At 46.8% G+C, this 16,514-nt stretch overlaps 1 protein-coding gene across 1 annotated transcript in view; it reads right to left on the reverse strand.

Annotated features, from left to right (window-relative positions):
• The window catches only part of PITPNB (phosphatidylinositol transfer protein beta), a 77,289-nt gene extending 62,455 nt beyond the window's left edge, over positions 1 to 14,834 (reverse strand). Inside the window, exons 1-2 of the mRNA XM_074206203.1 lie at positions 14,651 to 14,834; positions 7,668 to 7,698 (exon numbers count right to left, since the gene is read on the reverse strand). Of these exons, the coding sequence (XP_074062304.1) occupies positions 7,668 to 7,698; positions 14,651 to 14,670 (51 nt within the window). The 5' untranslated portion in view covers positions 14,671 to 14,834. The remainder of the gene's footprint in view (positions 1 to 7,667; positions 7,699 to 14,650) is intronic.
• Between the last annotated feature and the right edge of the window lie 1,680 nt (positions 14,835 to 16,514).

Raw genomic sequence — 16,514 nt, forward strand, 5'->3', positions numbered from 1 at the left:
ACTGCCAATCCCTCAAAGCCTCAATTCTCCCTCCAGCCATGACCCCTTGAACTAACCGTTCTCTTTTTCCCATCTTGACTCACTGGTGAAAGAGTTTAACCCTACACCATCCTCTTCTCTTGCATCCCTAGTCCCCTTTTCATACTAACAATTACACCCAGTCAAGCTTCAGCCTTGAATCACTTCCATTACCTACCACCATGCATTTTGACTGAATCCACTCCAAATTTATGTTGCACAACTTCAACTGGACCCTCACCGCCATTAGGCAGTCCTACTCTACCATCCTTACTGACTCACTATCCCATTTGCCAGAGTAGATTGTCCAAACTTTCTCATCCCTCCTCAAACCTCTTCTGGGTTCCCCTACTGCTATAATTCTGCCAGTTGAGAATTTTGAAAACCTCCTTATTTCAAAAGGGCCAAAAGGCCCTCTTCCTCACCTCCTATCACCCTCAGAGCCTTCTGTCACTATTCTCCTACCCTTGGTCTCACATGATGATGGGAGTTAAGACTTTACTCCTTTATTAAGGATCCCATTTCATCCTGTGTCTTCCTACAGATTGCCTCTTCTGTCATCCCCACTCTATGACTTAATTTCAATCTCTCTTGCTCTACTACAAAAATACCCATGTCTTCCCCAAACTCAAAGAAGCCTCAATTGATGCTTCCAGTCCTGCTGTCACCCTCTATCTCTTCTTCCCTTTGTAGTCAAATTCCTCAGAAAGGCTACCTTCAATATGTGCCTCCACTTCTTTCACTTCTTATCCCCTTACAATCTGACTTCTAATCTTATTCTGATGAAATCCTTTTCTCCAAAGTTATTAATGATCTTAGCTGCCATAAACCATGGCCTTTTCTCAATCCTTATTCTCACCCTCTCTGAAACTTCCAACACTTACTGATCACCCACCCTCTCCTCTTACACATCTGCTCACTCTTTGCTCCTTCACTTTCTTTTTTTTAGGATCCTCATCCAGAACCATACCCTCAAGTTTCTGTTCTGGGTCCTTTTCTCCCTCTATAATTATCCTCTCTTTGTAGATGACTCTCAAATATCTCCTCATTTCCCAATCACTTTGCTTCTCCAACTTCACCATTGCTTCATTAAACTCATTACTGGGAAATTTCACCATCTTGCAAAATCTAATCACTCTTATTATATATCTCATCAATAGCTTCTGTTGTATTTGAAGGAAAAAGACATAAACTCCTCCATTTAAGGAGGGGGAAACAGGACTGGAATCTCCTCAGATCTCATTTCCCACACAGCAACAGTCATTTTGAACTTCTCTACCATGCCTCCTCCCCTCTACTTTCCCCTCTACTTACTGTCTTCCCCCCCATAGAACATTAGAACTGGGCCACCTCCAGTTGTCTTGATCTATATGTGGTCAAAGGACCCAGATGGCCCAAGAGGAGAAAGTGAAGCTGATGACTTTGCAGAGATTCTCCTCATTCAAATCCAGTTCCCATGCTTGTCAAAGCCTCATCTCCCTTCAGTTCTATCTACTTGGAGAATAAAGGACAAACAACATCACCATCGATGGCACAGACTATCATTCCACACAGGTGGTGTTCAATAAACACTTCCTGATGAAATGAATGATTTCTGCTCCTCCTGCCCCAGCCTCTATGCTGACCTCCAATCTCTCCTCTCCCCCTGGCTTTCAAACACTCAAAGCAGACATCCCACAGACATCTTAGACTCAATGCTTCCAAATGGAACTCATCATTCCCCCCCCCCCATCTCCCTACCTCTCTCTAATAAGGGCACCCCCCAAATTCTCATTAGGAATCATACCCAAGCAAATTCCACCTTTGGAGCACCCCATCTCTGCTCTGTCACTCCTCCAGCAGAACAGTCATCAGATCATGCCACAGCCTGCTGATGGATCTGCCTGTGTCAAACCTCTACCCCTTTAGTCTACCCTCCATTCCAATGACTGCTCAAGCACAGGTTTTAAAATGTTGCCCTCCCTTACTCAATAAACTCCAATGGCTCCCTGGATCAAATACAAAGACCCTTCATTACTTAGCCCCTGATGTTTTTCCAATCTCTTACTCCTTACATCACCACACATCCTCTTGGATTCAGTGACATTGGCCTCCTGACCATTCCATGAACAAAATGCTCCATTTTGTGGCTTCAGGGATTTTCCTGGGAAGTCCCCCCATGCCTAGAATGCTCTCCCTCTTGCATCACCACTTCCTGGATTCCCTGGATTCCTTTTAAATCCCAACTAAAATCCCACCTATTTGGGGGAGGCTTTCCCACCTAAACTCTGGAGCCTTTCCTCCATTTATTATTTCCTATTTATCCTGTTTAGAGCATGTTTGTACAGATTTGCTGTTGTCACTCTCTCATTAGATTGTGAACTCCTTGAGAGTAAAGACTGTCTTTGGCTTCTTTTTTGATCTCCAGCGTTTAATCACTGATGGGCAAAAGGACTTCAGTAACATTCAGTAATGTGATTTCACTTAATTCAAGAATAGCTCCTACAACAGTAATCACTTTTCTTTTAAAATAAAATCAATTTCACCTTTTAAAAATGACAGTTATTTGGTGCAATGAAGAGAGCTCTGCCAATAGTCCAACCTTTGCTGGATGAGTCTTTGGGGCTTGGGTTCCACATGAGTAAAATGAAGGCTTTTGGTTAGATGATTTCTAAGGCCTTGTCCATTATCTTATTGCATACTTTCTCATTCTTTCCTTAAAGAAAATATTCAAGATGATAGGAGACTTCTGTTCGATGTACAAGGATTTTTGCTCTCATTTCTTGCTGCTAAAACACCATACCCATACATTTTGTCATGTCTTGTCCCCCTCCTCCCACCCCCCCATTGCACTGAAGTCATTGGTGACTGTGCTTGCACTGAATTTTCCCAAGAGGCTACTCAAGTCCTTCCTCTTGATGGAAAATCCTTGGTCAGAAGAATCTCAGCTGGATCTGACTCTCCTAGTCCATCCACTTCTTGACAATTGGATAAGGATCTCACATTCAGAATATTAATAACTAAGTTATGATTTATGGACCAGCAATATGCTTCTGGGGGGGGGGGTGATTTGCCCAAGGTCACACAGCTAGGGAATTATTAAGTGTCTGAGGCAGGATTTGAACTCAAGTCCTCCTAAATCTAGGGTCAGAGCTCTATCCACTGTGCCATCTAGCTGCCCCAGTGCTTCTTCAAACCGCCTACCTCCAATATTTCAGATAAGGAAGAAGCTGTCCTTGTGATCCCTTTTAAATTTTTTTTTTCCTGAGTTGATATTGCTAAAAATTTCATTCTTTAGTGACAAATCTCAATGTACTTGATCAGAAGGGTCACTGGAAAGCCCTGCCTGCTATAGGATCATCCAAGAAGTCTTTTCTGCATGGCAGAACCTGCTGCAGCTTACAGTCCACTGGCCTGATCTTTAAGGACCTGCACCACCCCTCCATTGCTCAATGAGGCAACAGGAGGTCAGAGAATTCTGATGCTTTAAAGAAGCAAAATGGGGGGAGTGGAAGATAATAACAAGAGTATGTAATAAAATCACTGAGAAGCTTTAACTGCAATTTTTTGAAAATGATGAGATAATTAACTGCCATAGCCAACAAACTCCTGGAACTCTACATTAAGTGGAAAGAAATAGCTTAAAGAAAACAACTCTGAACATGTATAAATGAACTTGTAAAACTTCACAAAGAAGAATAGTAACAACTATGGTCACTTTAACCTTGGAAAAGTAAGAAGTAGTGGAAGGAACAACAAATTTCAATAAAATTCACTGGAAGATTCAACCAAAGTCACCACAAAGCACTTAAGGAGGAACCTGGAAGAAGGAAAAGAAATTACAAAACAGGCAAGATCCACATAAAGGTAACTATTTTTTTAATAAATGTTTCCTCGTTGAAGACAAGAGAGGAAAGTCAACACATCTGGACCCTTCACTAGACAATCCCAGATATGCTGTCAGAGGAAGTGAAAATGGCCATGAAAAAAACAAAGCTGAGAAAGCAACTGGACTGGACCAAGACCATAAGAGGCAGGCCAGGCTACAGGTGGCACCATTCTGAAGGCACTGAGGGGCTGAGTACAGAGGGGGAAGGTACCAAGACCAAGGAAATAATAATCTTAAACTACATTATAAAGTACAAGATAAGAGTGGGTATCAGTAGCTGAGGATCCAGAGGACTATCTTCCTACCTCTAAAAAACTTTCACAAGAATAATCTATTCAGGGGGCAGCTAGATGGCACAGTGGATAGAGTACCAGCCCTGGAGTCAGGAGGACCTGAGTTCAAATCTGGCCTCAGATACTTAATAATTACCTAGCTGTGTGACTTTGGGCAAGTCACTTAACCCCATTGCCTTGCAAAAGACCTAAAAATAAAAAATAAAAATAAAAAGAATAATCCATTCATGAATCCAGAGAATCCTCAAAGAGAAGAGGGAATCTTTCACAGAGCACTGGCTGGTGCCATAGTAGACAGAGTGGCGAGCCTGAAGTCAAAAAGACTCATCTTTCCAAGTGTACATCTGGTCTCCAACACTTACTAGCTTTATGATTTTTCACCCTATCTGCCTCAGTTTCTTCATCTGTAAAATGAACTGAAGGGAACAGCAAACCACTCCAGTGTCTTTGCCAAGAAAGTCCCAGATGGGGTCATGAAATATCAAACATGACTAAAAACAACTGACCTCAAAAAGGCTTTCACCAACAAACTTTCAAAATTCCAATATACAGCTGACTAAAAGAGAATGTGATTAAAGATTAAACTTTCTCCCATGCTTCTTAGTCAACTATAAAAAGCTTATGGTTCAGCAAAGTAAAATAGCACCTTAAAAGGTTTTTCTCAGATCAGTTTTGTCTGTGGCATCCACATGCCAAATCATAGATAACCCTTCTCACCAATCCTCTCATCAGTCATACCAAATGAAGTATACAGTAAGGAGAGGCACACACTGTCAGGGTGCAGGTTGAGTAGATGATCTAAGTCAAAGTATGCCCTAGAGATAGTGAGCTCAGTCAGACACTCCTGTTTGTGAGTGGCAATTGTACTGTGTAAATGACTCACACCTTGGGGATCCCGGGTAAGGCCTCCCAAGAAGGTAGTGGGTAAGTAGTACCTGAGATAAGCTTTGAGGTAAACTACACAGAAGTTTCATGCCAATATGCAGAGAATACTTTGAGAAAAAAACGGGGGGCGGGGTGGAATCAAGAGTAGCAGACTTCAAAAACTTTAAAATAATGCCTCAAAATGAATTCTAGAACAACAGAATCAACAAAAGGACAGAATGAAACAATTTCCCAGCCCTAGAAAACTTAGATGGAAGGAAAAGTCCATCACGTTGGGTGAGAGTGGAGTGTTCTTTCTGATACACGCATCATGATATAGAGAACTGAGTCAAATTTATTAAGAATACGAGTCATTCCCCAACTGATTAAACAATCAAAGGATATGAAAAGGTAGTTGTCAGAAAAAGAAATCAAAGCTATTAATAATCATATTAAAAGAGGAGGAGGAGGAGGAAGAGAAGGAAAAAGAGAAGCAGCAGCAGCTCATTACTTGAAGAATGGGTAAACACTGGTATATGTCTGTAATGGAATACTGTTGTGCTATAAGAAATGATGAGCACAATGTTTTCAGAAAAACCTGGGGAAATATAAATGAACTGATAGAAAGTGAAATGAGCAGAACCAGGAGAACATTTTATGTAGTAACAGCAATACTGTATGATGAATGACTAATATTCCCAGAAATACAATGATCCAAGACAATTATGATTAAAAATGCTATCCACTTCCAGAGAAAGAATGGAGTGTGAATGTTAACAGAAGCACATTGTTTTAAAACTTTATTTTTCCCCATTTGGATTTTCATTGCTCTTTATTTTCTTTTACAGCATGACTAATATAGAAACATATTTTGCATAGTTACATATGTATAAACTCAAAATTTTAAAAAACAAATGCCAAAATTTTTTGCACGAAATTGGAAAAAAAATATTAATTTTTTTTAAATACCAAAAAAAGAAGAAAAAATTAGATGCAAGACAGGGTAAATGTCAAAAAACCACCCAAAAAGGTGAAACAAGGTATCTTATTTTCAGTCAGGAAAGAGTTATCACTGCTGAGGAAGTTAGTCCTAAAAAAAAAAAAACTGGTCAGATGGCTCACCTACCAGTTAGAACCAAGTTCAAAATGAGGACCTTAGTCACTCAAAGAGTTGTCTCTATGCACTATGCACACAAGAAGAACCAAAAGGCTTCTGCCACATCCTTCTGATTGGTCTCCATGGCTTAAGTTTCTTTCCACTCACTATGCTGTTAAATGATCATGAAAAAAGCAAAGGTCTAACCATGTCACCCCCTCCCCCTTCTCAATAAACTCCTCCAGGATCAAATACAAACTCTTCTATTTGCTTGGCATCCTAAGCTTTTCCCTACCTTTCCTAGCTTCTTATACCCCAACATATATTCTCTGATCCTGTGACACCTGCCTTCTGGCTATTACACCAACAAGACCCTCCACTTTCTTGACTCCAGGCACTTTCTGGAGCTGCCTGCCATGTCCAGAATGCTCTCCCCTCCACTCCAACTACTGATCTCCCTCACTTCCTTTAAGTTCCAACTAAAATCCTACCTTCTAGGAGAAGTCTTTCCCAACTCCCCTTAATTCCAATGCCTTCCCCTTGTTAATCATTTCCTTTTTATCTTGCTTACAGCTTGCTTTTCATAGATGTCTGTCTGTTGTTCCCCCCATTGACTGAAGCTCTTTGAGGAGAAGGGACTGTCTTTTGCCTCTTTTTTGTATCCCCAGGGTTTAGCACACTCCCTAGAATAATAAACATTTAAGGTTTACTGACTGATTGAGATAAAGAAATACAGCCTAATCTAAAGAACAGAACTCTAGCATTGGGAAGGCAACCAGCCAGTTAAGTGGCCCCTGGACTATTGAAAGAAGAGGGATTCTGACAGACTATGCTAAAGGAATACAAGTCATGAACAAAGAGTAGATGAGAATGCAGGAAGGTGATTAGCTAATAGTACTCTGATATGAATGGAAGGCAGACTAAGTGAAGGCTAGAGATTGAGGAGGCCCTCAAGAAGGGCCTTCAGAGGAAGTCTGCTAAGATTTCAAAGAGCTCCTGACAATCACCCTGAGAAGTAAATACTACAAGCATTATACCTATCTGACAGATAAGGAAATTGAAACACAAGGTACAAAGTCAAGTGATATGTCCCATAGTCACACAGCTGTGAAGCAGCAACAGGATAGGTGCATTTATTAAGCGTGCTTAGGCTCTTCCCAATAGGCAACAATGCTTTATCTTAAAAGTCAAACCATTTTTCTCCTGGAGGCAATAGGGAGCCATTCAAAGTTTTTGAGAGCAGAATAACTCAATCAAATGTTCATTAGAAAAGTTATTTTTGAAAGTAAGGGGAAACAATTCAACAAATTAGGAGCTACTATATAATCCAGTCACAAGGTAAAGAGAGTCTGAACTACAACATTGTAATCCCCTATATATTACTCTAGAATATTTCCTGCCTTAGATTCTAATAGCTGAATAGATCAATAATTACAAGGTAAAGAATGAATTTAGACAAAAGAATTACAATATATCGCTATAATATATTTGCTTAAACACAGTATCGTTAGAAGCAAAAAGGACTTACCTCTTGAACTGTACAAGGTAAAACCACACGGCTAAAAAAAAAAGAAAATATACATTACAAACCACATCAATACAAAAATTAATTTTATAACATAGATTCCTAGATATAAAGGCTTTTTCCTTTATACCCAATGATACCATGGGTAAGAAATGCAAGTTATAAAAATTCTCTGAGGTTCTCCATAGTCTTCAAGCCCAACTAATCTTTTGAAGGGCTTAATTTGAAGGGATTGTGGAGATCCTCTAATCCAATTCCCTCATTTTAAAGACATCAAATAAGCAAAAGAGCCAGAATTTGAACCCAAGTCATTATTTCCCTTAGTTCCCTTAGTTAAACAGGAAGTTCCCAGGACATTGACTCAAAGGATTTCCCCAACTCTCTTGGGAGAATAGAGAGCTGAGAAGAAGGCATTACAAATGTGTAATTCTGTTGTCATCATCATCATGACTTAAGACTGTGATAAAGTTTCCCATCTCCCACCACACAACTGATTTCCATGGTACTTTTCACAAAATAGACCTTTAGTCTCACAGCTGTTCCAGGAAATTGTACTTCCTCACTCATTATCCATTTATTCTTCCATTTTAAATTGAAAGGAATTTTTGAGTCTGATAAGAAAACATTTCCTCCCTGAAGTTTTCCAGAGCCTTGCACAAATGGCAATCAGCTCTAAAGCAGAACTCAGGAAGGTTGTTCTGAGTTTAACCTGGTCCAAAACGCACTGCTTAATGACTATGCCATCAAGGAGGGGGTTCCAACAAGCTGTTAGTAAGCCCTCTCTAGAGTCCCTGGGAGCCCTAATACTGCCCAGAGGGAAAGAGCAAAGAAAGCGCTGGCGGGAGCCCCCAGACATTCATCCACAGCTGCCTCTCAAACTCCTGTTCCCCTGGCACGACTTTGGGCTCCAGCTAACAAGGCAGCTCTATTCTCAAAGAGCTTCCTAGGCTCTGTCCTGCCACTCTAATCTCATGCCTCCTCACTTTCTCCTGCCTAACCACCAAGACAGCAAGTATCTTCAAGGGTTCTGGACTTCAAATGCTTTGAATTCTATTTTTCACCTGATGTGTTATCTATGTGCCTTCCAAGTTAGATTTCAGAGTTGCAAAGGACCTCAGAGATCTGAAGACCCCCAAGGAGAGGAAACCCAACCCTCAGAACTGCCTCTAATAGGTCTAACATAGAGGCTGGCTTTTCAGGGAAGGGGAGGGGGGTAGGAGAATAGGTTGGCATTTTATAAATTTTTAAGTTTAACTCATACTAACATTTTCTCCATCACTTTCTTTAGGCCAGACAATCAGCAATAACAAATCAAACCCTGATGTTTGCCAGTTTCTGAGATGCAAATAAATGCTCAGCACACTTCTGCTTTTTTCCCTAAACTAAGTCCAGATTGGCCTCCCTGCAGTTTCTACCCATTATCACTAGTTCTCCATTCTGGGGCAAAGGAAACACATCTTCCATAAGACAGTCCTCTGATTTTTGCCCCATCTCTTCCAAGAATCTCTCTTCATGAAGAACTTGCCCCTCAAGAGATGAGGCCCAGACTTATTGAAGTTTGGAGTTGGAAGGGAGCTCAGTGGACAAACAGATACAGTCCATGATGGAAAAAGAACCTGAGGCAGGAGGGCCCCCAGCCCTGTGGAAGGTATCCAAAGAGGGGGAACCAGCACTTCTGGAGTAAGTCCCACACTTCATTGTTAAGCACACACTAGGTGCTTCATACTGTGCTTGGTGATGGGGACAAAGGTCAAAGCATCACTTCTCCAGGTCACCTTCCACATGGGCAAACATCAAAAACTCGGAGAATCCCCAGGTGTATCAGGAAGAATACAAAAGAAATCCAAAGGCACAGACATCAGCTGGGGGAATCAAGGAAGGCCTCTGGTAGAAAGAAGGCAGTATCTGAGCTGAACAGAACTCTATTTTTTCCCCTCATATACTTGTTTTTCATATTTAGATGTTCTCCTTGATCTCTTTGCTTTCAAGTCTCCCCCTCCCCCACTCCAATACTCCAAGTCACTCAGGTTTCCAAGTCTGCAGACTAGTCTCCTCCTCTGGTTCTTTCCACCTTCACCTCTTCTCTTCCAGTCCCTTCCCCTCCTTCCACTCACACACAGTCACCATCCCAGGACAACCTGGGAACCTCGAGCTTGCACTACTCCAATGGCCTACTTGCTTTCCTTCCCTCCTTTTCAATTCATCCTCCACAGACACCCAAGTGATTTTCCTCAAGCACAGGTCTGATCATGTTCCTGAACCCTGCCTCAGACTCCTGGGCCTTCTTATTATATCCAGAAGCAAAGAGAAGCATCTGGAGTGAGAGAACTGCCTTGTGAGCTGCCTCTTTCTACTAGGAGGGAGACTGGGTGGGGCTGGCTCCAAAACCCAGGGAAGAGCTGACTCCAAGGTGTGTGTCCCGCCCCCAACCCAGCCAGGGGAGACCTAGACATCCTCTGCTGGGTCCCCTCCAAGCACCCCCTACTCACTCCACATATGCTCCTAGAAAGCCACAGCTGCTCCACCTTCCAAAGGTGACCAACAAAAACCAGGTCTGGAAGGACTAAAGAACCTGGTTTCTATCTTCACCCTAACCAGTCATCCCACCCAATGTAAACAAATCATCAGTCCCAGACCAGGAGGGGAGAGGGTGTGCTAATAAGGGCCTAATTATTCTTTCTTCAGAGTCTACATCAGACCTAAACTTCCATACAAGTGTGGTTTGTGATTGTCCTGCTTACAGTTGCAGTAAAGAAGCCCTAAATATATGCTTATCATTCATCTATAGTTGTAGCTTTTAAAACTCCCTAACAATTTGCCCCCATACACCCACACACCCCCCCCACACACACACACAGAGCCCCCCCTCCTCTCTCTGTCTGTCTCCCCACCCCCACCCCAGTCCCCTCTGGCTTAGCCAGCAGAGTATCTTATTCCTAGCTGATGTTGCTCCCATCTCTGGGCTTTTGCACTTCCCATGTCCTCCCTCCTCAATGCTGTCTCCTGCCATCAAGACTCAGCTCAAGTACCACCTTGTCCAGGAGGCCACCCCTGCATACCCCAGCTCCTGGAACCTACCTCCCCCCCACAGGGGTCTTCCATGGGCTTTGTACACATGTCTACGTATCTATGGGTGCGCTGTTTCCCTCAAGTCACTTCCTATCATGGGGTCTTTTTAACATTTTGACAAAAGCTTGCTGACCGAATGAAAGGGGTTTGCAGAGGCCAGAGTCAGGAGATGAGACAGACCCAGAGCTGTCTATGAAGGAGAGCCCTGGCTGGGAATCTGCTACCCACTCCGCACCTCTCTGCTCTTCTCCTCAGACCAGGCCTAAACTTGCCAGATCCAATACTGGAAGGACTTCCCCCCAACCTAAGCTCTGAGCTGCCTCGTGGGCCCCTCTCAGTCACACCAGTCAGTCGGGACACTAGGCTTAAGCCACTGGGCACACAAAGGCCCTAAACTGTGCCTGCCCACCAGAAGGGTACCTTCTCAAGCAGAGGACATCCCCACCATCCAGCTGGCTTCCAAACCTTTCTAACACTAGTTTTCAGTGACAGGAATTCTGAGACCCAGCTTGAGGCTTCCTGTCTTCACCATTTTCATCACATCACTGCTGCCTCTTGGAATCATGGCAGTGAGCACCTTATTCAGCTTCTCTCACCAATCCAGAATACCTTACCAGACTGTCCTAGGCAGAGCTGTTTATGCTGCTGTGGATTCACTCAATTCATCACAGAACACTTGGCCTAAATCTTGCTTCGATACACACTAGGCTATCTTACTATCAACATTTTAAAATGAAAAACAGAATTTCAATTCTCAGAGAAAACCTAGAGGAAGAGCATAAACCTACACAGTGGCTTAAACTCAATCTGATCAGAAAATTTCGATGTTTGTCAAACAGTTTCTAACTGAATTCGATAAAAACACATTAAATCCTCAACAGAGGCAACTTTTATTTTTTTGTTTGTCCAACCCAGAGCAGCTGACAGGGGAGTAGACAACAAGCAGGCTAGCAGAGCCACCCCCCCCAACACATTAAGTGGTGTCGTAAAATTCTCAAATCCAGATGATCATTTCGAATGCTACCCAACAATTTTTCAGGTAATGAAGTCAAATGAGAGGCAGCTCAGTTCCAAAGACTTGGGAATTCCCTGTTATAACTTAATAAATCTTTATTGCCAAGATATGCTAAAACTTCAATCAACTACAAATTCCCTAGATTTCTATCAATTCTATAGCCAATCAAATCTGATTTCACAAGAAATTCCCTAGGTATGACAAACACAAGATATCAAGGAGACTGCCAAGAAATTCACTGGAAGAAAGATACTGTGAAATCCTTTTTATATAACATAGTTTTCACAGCAACACTGGTTTTGTAAAGCTAGTGACAAATAGAGAAATGAGTCATTAACGTACTTTGGAAAGTTTTTTTTAAAAGTAAATTTCAATTCATTAGTGAAAGAGGACAAGTTTCATTTCCCATTATATTTTTTAAAAACCCTTTTTTCAATCTCTTATAAACCTGCTCCCTTTTATTTCTTCAGAAAAATTGTATACCTAGCATCTTTCCATTGAGACCTCAAAAACTTAAGCCCCCTAACCAGTTCAGCTGATCTTTTATTCTCCCCAAAATAATCTACCAACACTATAGTCCACTAGAGGTTGGTCCTCTAAGCTTTAGAAGGTAGCTTTCCCCCACCTCGGCCAAACAAAGCTCCCAAATCAGAAATCAGCCTTCTGGGATTGAGGCTCTCCAAACTAGTGGAGGCTGGTAATGAGATGAGCCACAAAGTCCACAGCCAGGCCTATGCTCCAAGTCTTTCCAGTTCCACATTTTCTTCTTTCATTCAAACATTTGAGCCCTTATTCTCTGCCCCAATGGAGTCCTAGGCTAAGTGCCTAGGAACACCACAAAGCCTAAGAGAGGCACAAAGTTCAGAGAGACTTCAGAGGAGAAAGGGCTTCCTTCCACCTGAGATCAGGAAAGGCTTCCTGGGGATAGTGACATTTGACTTGGGCCCCTCTGGATAAAGGGACTTTGAACAGAAGAATGGGCTTGAGCAAGAGCATAAAAGGTAGAAAGCAAGGACCACTTTCAAGGCCAGGTGGGCAGGCCACATGGTGTGCTCCACTCTTCCCTAGTTCATCCCTCAGAGCCAAGTTGCTGCCAAGACCTGTCACTTTCATCTTCCTAATATCTTCCACACACCGCTTTCTCTCATCAATCGATATAACCACCCTGGAGGAGACCCCCAGCACCTCCTGCCTCTGCTGGTTCTCCTGGCCTCAAGTCTCTGCCTGGCCCATGGTTGAAGCAGTCTTCCCACATTCAAGATCTGATGTGTCACTAATTTTCTCAAAACGTGCTAGCGGTTCCCCTCAACTCCAGGAATCAAACGGAAATCCTGTTTAGCCTTCAGAACCTGACCCCCTTCCCTTTTCCAATCTTTTTACAACTCACTCTCCGCTAAATGAGGCCAGCTTCCAGTTATTCCTCAAAGAGACAAAATGCTCACTATTTGCACCATTTCCATAGCTTAAATAGCTCTCCTTCCTCATCTCCCTTTCTGACTTCATGTCCCCATAAAATTGTCACCTTCTGTAAGAAGCTTTTCTCAATACCTCTTTATTCTGGCATTTTCCCCAATTTATTCTGCATAGAGCCTGTTGGTCCATAATTACTTCCAAGCTGCCTCTCGCACCCCACCCCACCCCACCCCTATTAGACGGAGCTCCTTTGAGAGAAGGGCTACCCCCAGCATGGGGACAGTACGGGCTTCATAAGTGCCTTTTCTCTACCTCTAATTTTCCACCACGCAGTCATCTACTCATTTACTTCGCAGAGATGATGGAGCAGAAGTTGAAAAACATTCCATCATGAGGTATGGCTGCTGCTTCTTGCCAAAAAAAGTCACCTAAAATGAACAACTGTAAAAAGCTCACCAAGTTTCAACATTTTCAATCTATCATGCAACATTTTCTGCAGTTATAGGGAATTCTGGAAATCCTTGTCACTCCCCAAATTCTTTTTTCAAAATCTCTCTCTCTCTCTCTCTCTCTCTCTCTCTCTCTCTATATATATATATATGTATATAAATGTTTCGAAAAATGAACCTTAGGTGGCGCAGTGGATAGAGTCAGGAGGACCTGGGTTCGAATCTGCCCTCAGACCCTTCATAACTCCCTGGCTGGGCGGCCTGGGCCGAGCCCCTTCAGCCCACTGCCTAGTGAAACTAAAAGTCAGCAACACACGCGCGCTGGCGCTGGGGCACAGGAGAGGCGCCCCCCGGGGCAGGGGCGCCCCCCGGGGCCTCCTCCAGCCGCGGCCGTGCCCCCACGAGCAGCGTCTCCGGGCAAATCAAACGGCCACGGGGACGCGAGGGAGGCGGCGGGCAGGGCTCCAGCTGCCGTCCGATGGGCTCCGTGCAGCGGGGGCCGGGCCGGGCCGGGCCGCCGGGGCGCTGTGGGCCAGCCCGGCTCCGACGGCCCCGGCGCGGCCACCCTGGGGGCCCCCGAAGCGCCGCGCACCCCCGGGACGGGACACAAAGCCGGGTCTCCGCGGGCCCCCGGGCCGCTGCAGCCTCACCCCTCCGCGCAGGGGCCCCGGGAGCGGCCGGGAAGGCGGCCCGAGCCCCGCCGCGGGCCGGGCTCAACGGCACAGCCGGGCCGGGGGCCGCGCGGGCCTGGGGGCCGGGCCGCGGCGCGCGGGGCGGGGGCGGGGGCGGGCGCGCGCGTGCGCAGGCCGGCCGCGGCGGGGGAGGGGCGGGAGCCGGCGCCGGGCGCGGAGCCGGGAGCGGCCGGCCTGGGTCTCTCCGCGCCCGGGGAGGAGGGGGGCGCCGGGCGGAGCGGCCGGGCCGCCAAGGCTCCGTTAGCCCGCGGCGGCGGGGGGGGGGGGGTCGCGGCGGCCTCGGCGCCCGCCGAGGAGGGGCCCCGCCGCCCCGGCCCGGGAGCCCCGCTGCCCTCGGCCCCGACTCACAATTCTTTAATCAGCACCATGGTTCCCTCGCCGCTGCCGCCGTCGCCCCAGCCGCCGCCGCCGCCACCGACCCCCACGGCGCTTGCGCAGCCCCGCCTCCGGTGCCCGGCGCCTGCGCCATCCCGCCCTTCCGCAGGAGGGCCGCGTCCGCGCAGCGGCGCAGGCCCCGCCCCTCCCTCGGCGGCCGCCACGGCGCCGGCGCGGCCCCGCCCACCGCCACGCCCCCGGCCGCTCGGAGCTCGGGCTCCAACGCCGACCCTCGCGAGACCCCGGCCCCCCCCCCCCCCGCGACCCTCGCGAGACCCCGGCCCCCCGCGACCCTCGCGAGACCCCGCCCCCCCGCGACCCTCGCGAGACCCCGGCCCGGCCCGGGAGGCGCCGCAGACGAGGCGCCGAGCCCCGGCCCGGAGGCCCCGAGAACGTCGGGCCGAGGCATGGGGGGTGGAGCCCGGGCGGGGGGCCTGCGGAGGAGCTGGGGGTCCGCCCCGAAGACCGGGGGGTGGGGGGACGTGAAGGCGCCCCCCGGGGCGAGGCCGAGCCAGGCAGCGCCAGGGCCGAGGTGAGGGTCTGCGCCCGCCAGCCGCCCCGGTGGGCACGCCCTGCCCGCCAGGAGCTCGGCCTGACAGATGACACACGCCGGGCACGCGCAGGGCATCCCCAGAGGAGGTGGCGAGGAGGTGGCTCTGGGAGCCAGGGAGAGGGCAAGAGCCTCCGGCAGAAGGTGGAATGGGAGCGCAGTCTGGAAGGGCGGCAGACGGGAGGGCTGGCACCCTGCGGGCAGAGGAGCAGGGTGCCCCTGGCAGGGAGCAGGGACCGGTCTAAGAAGTCCAGACTGCCAAGAAAGGCGCGGGCCGGGAGTCTGGGAGGCAAACTGGCAGCCAGCAGAGGTGACCGAGACACATTTCTGTTTCAGAAAAGACACCTGGGCAGCCTCTTAGAGGATGGTGGGTGGCAACGAATACTACTTCCCAGGTAATGAAAGGGTCCGGGCAAGAGCCAATGAGGGTGTGCGAGGAGACATGGGGCAGATGTGCTGAAGCTAGAAAGGACCAGGCTTGGTCGCTTGGTCAATAGGCATCAGTTAAGTCCCTCCTTTGAGGGACTCCGGGCTCAGAGTCAGGAAGACCCGAAAAATGACTAAACGACAACGTGTGGCAAACCCTGTGCCAAGCAGCTGGCTACAAAGAGAAGGTCATGGACAGTCCTTGCCTTTGAGGAGCTCAAAGTATAGTGGGGAAGACAGTCCGCAACCAAGTATGGACAAGCAAGCCGCAGGCGGCTTTGTTAGGAAATGATTAACAGAGGGAAGGCTTCAGAATCAGTAGTTAAAATTTTTTAAAAAGCCAGGGACAGAGATGAGGGATGGCCATGGGACCGTGTCCCTGGACTGAAGAGCATGCTGAGTTGGACATGTCTTTGGGACAGCCTGTTTTAGATGTCCAGGAGGCAGCTGGCGAGGATTAGAGGTTTTTAGTCATTTTTCAGGTGTGTCCAACCCCTCATGACACTGTTTGAGGTTTTCTTGTCAGAGATGCTGGAGTAGTTTGTCATTTCCTTCCCTAGATGAGGACACAGGCAAACAGGGTGAAGTGACTTGCCCAGGGTCACACAACTAAGAAGAGTCTGCCACTCTGTCAACTGCATCGCCTTGCTGTCCCAAGGCCTGTTCCCTCCCTCTCTCCCCTGTCTTGGAAAGAGGTTAGGACTGGATTAGTAGATCCAAGAATCATCTCTCTAGCAATGTGAGTTGATACAATCACCAAGTGAAATATTATAGATGGAGAAGAGACAGGACAGGGCGTTGGGACCTCCATGGTTAACTGGTGCAATATGGTGGTGCCCTGGGATGCCTCATGGGAGATTC

This window comes from Macrotis lagotis, chromosome X, assembly GCF_037893015.1.
Source record: "Macrotis lagotis isolate mMagLag1 chromosome X, bilby.v1.9.chrom.fasta, whole genome shotgun sequence".
NCBI classification, from domain to species: domain Eukaryota; kingdom Metazoa; phylum Chordata; class Mammalia; order Peramelemorphia; family Peramelidae; genus Macrotis; species Macrotis lagotis.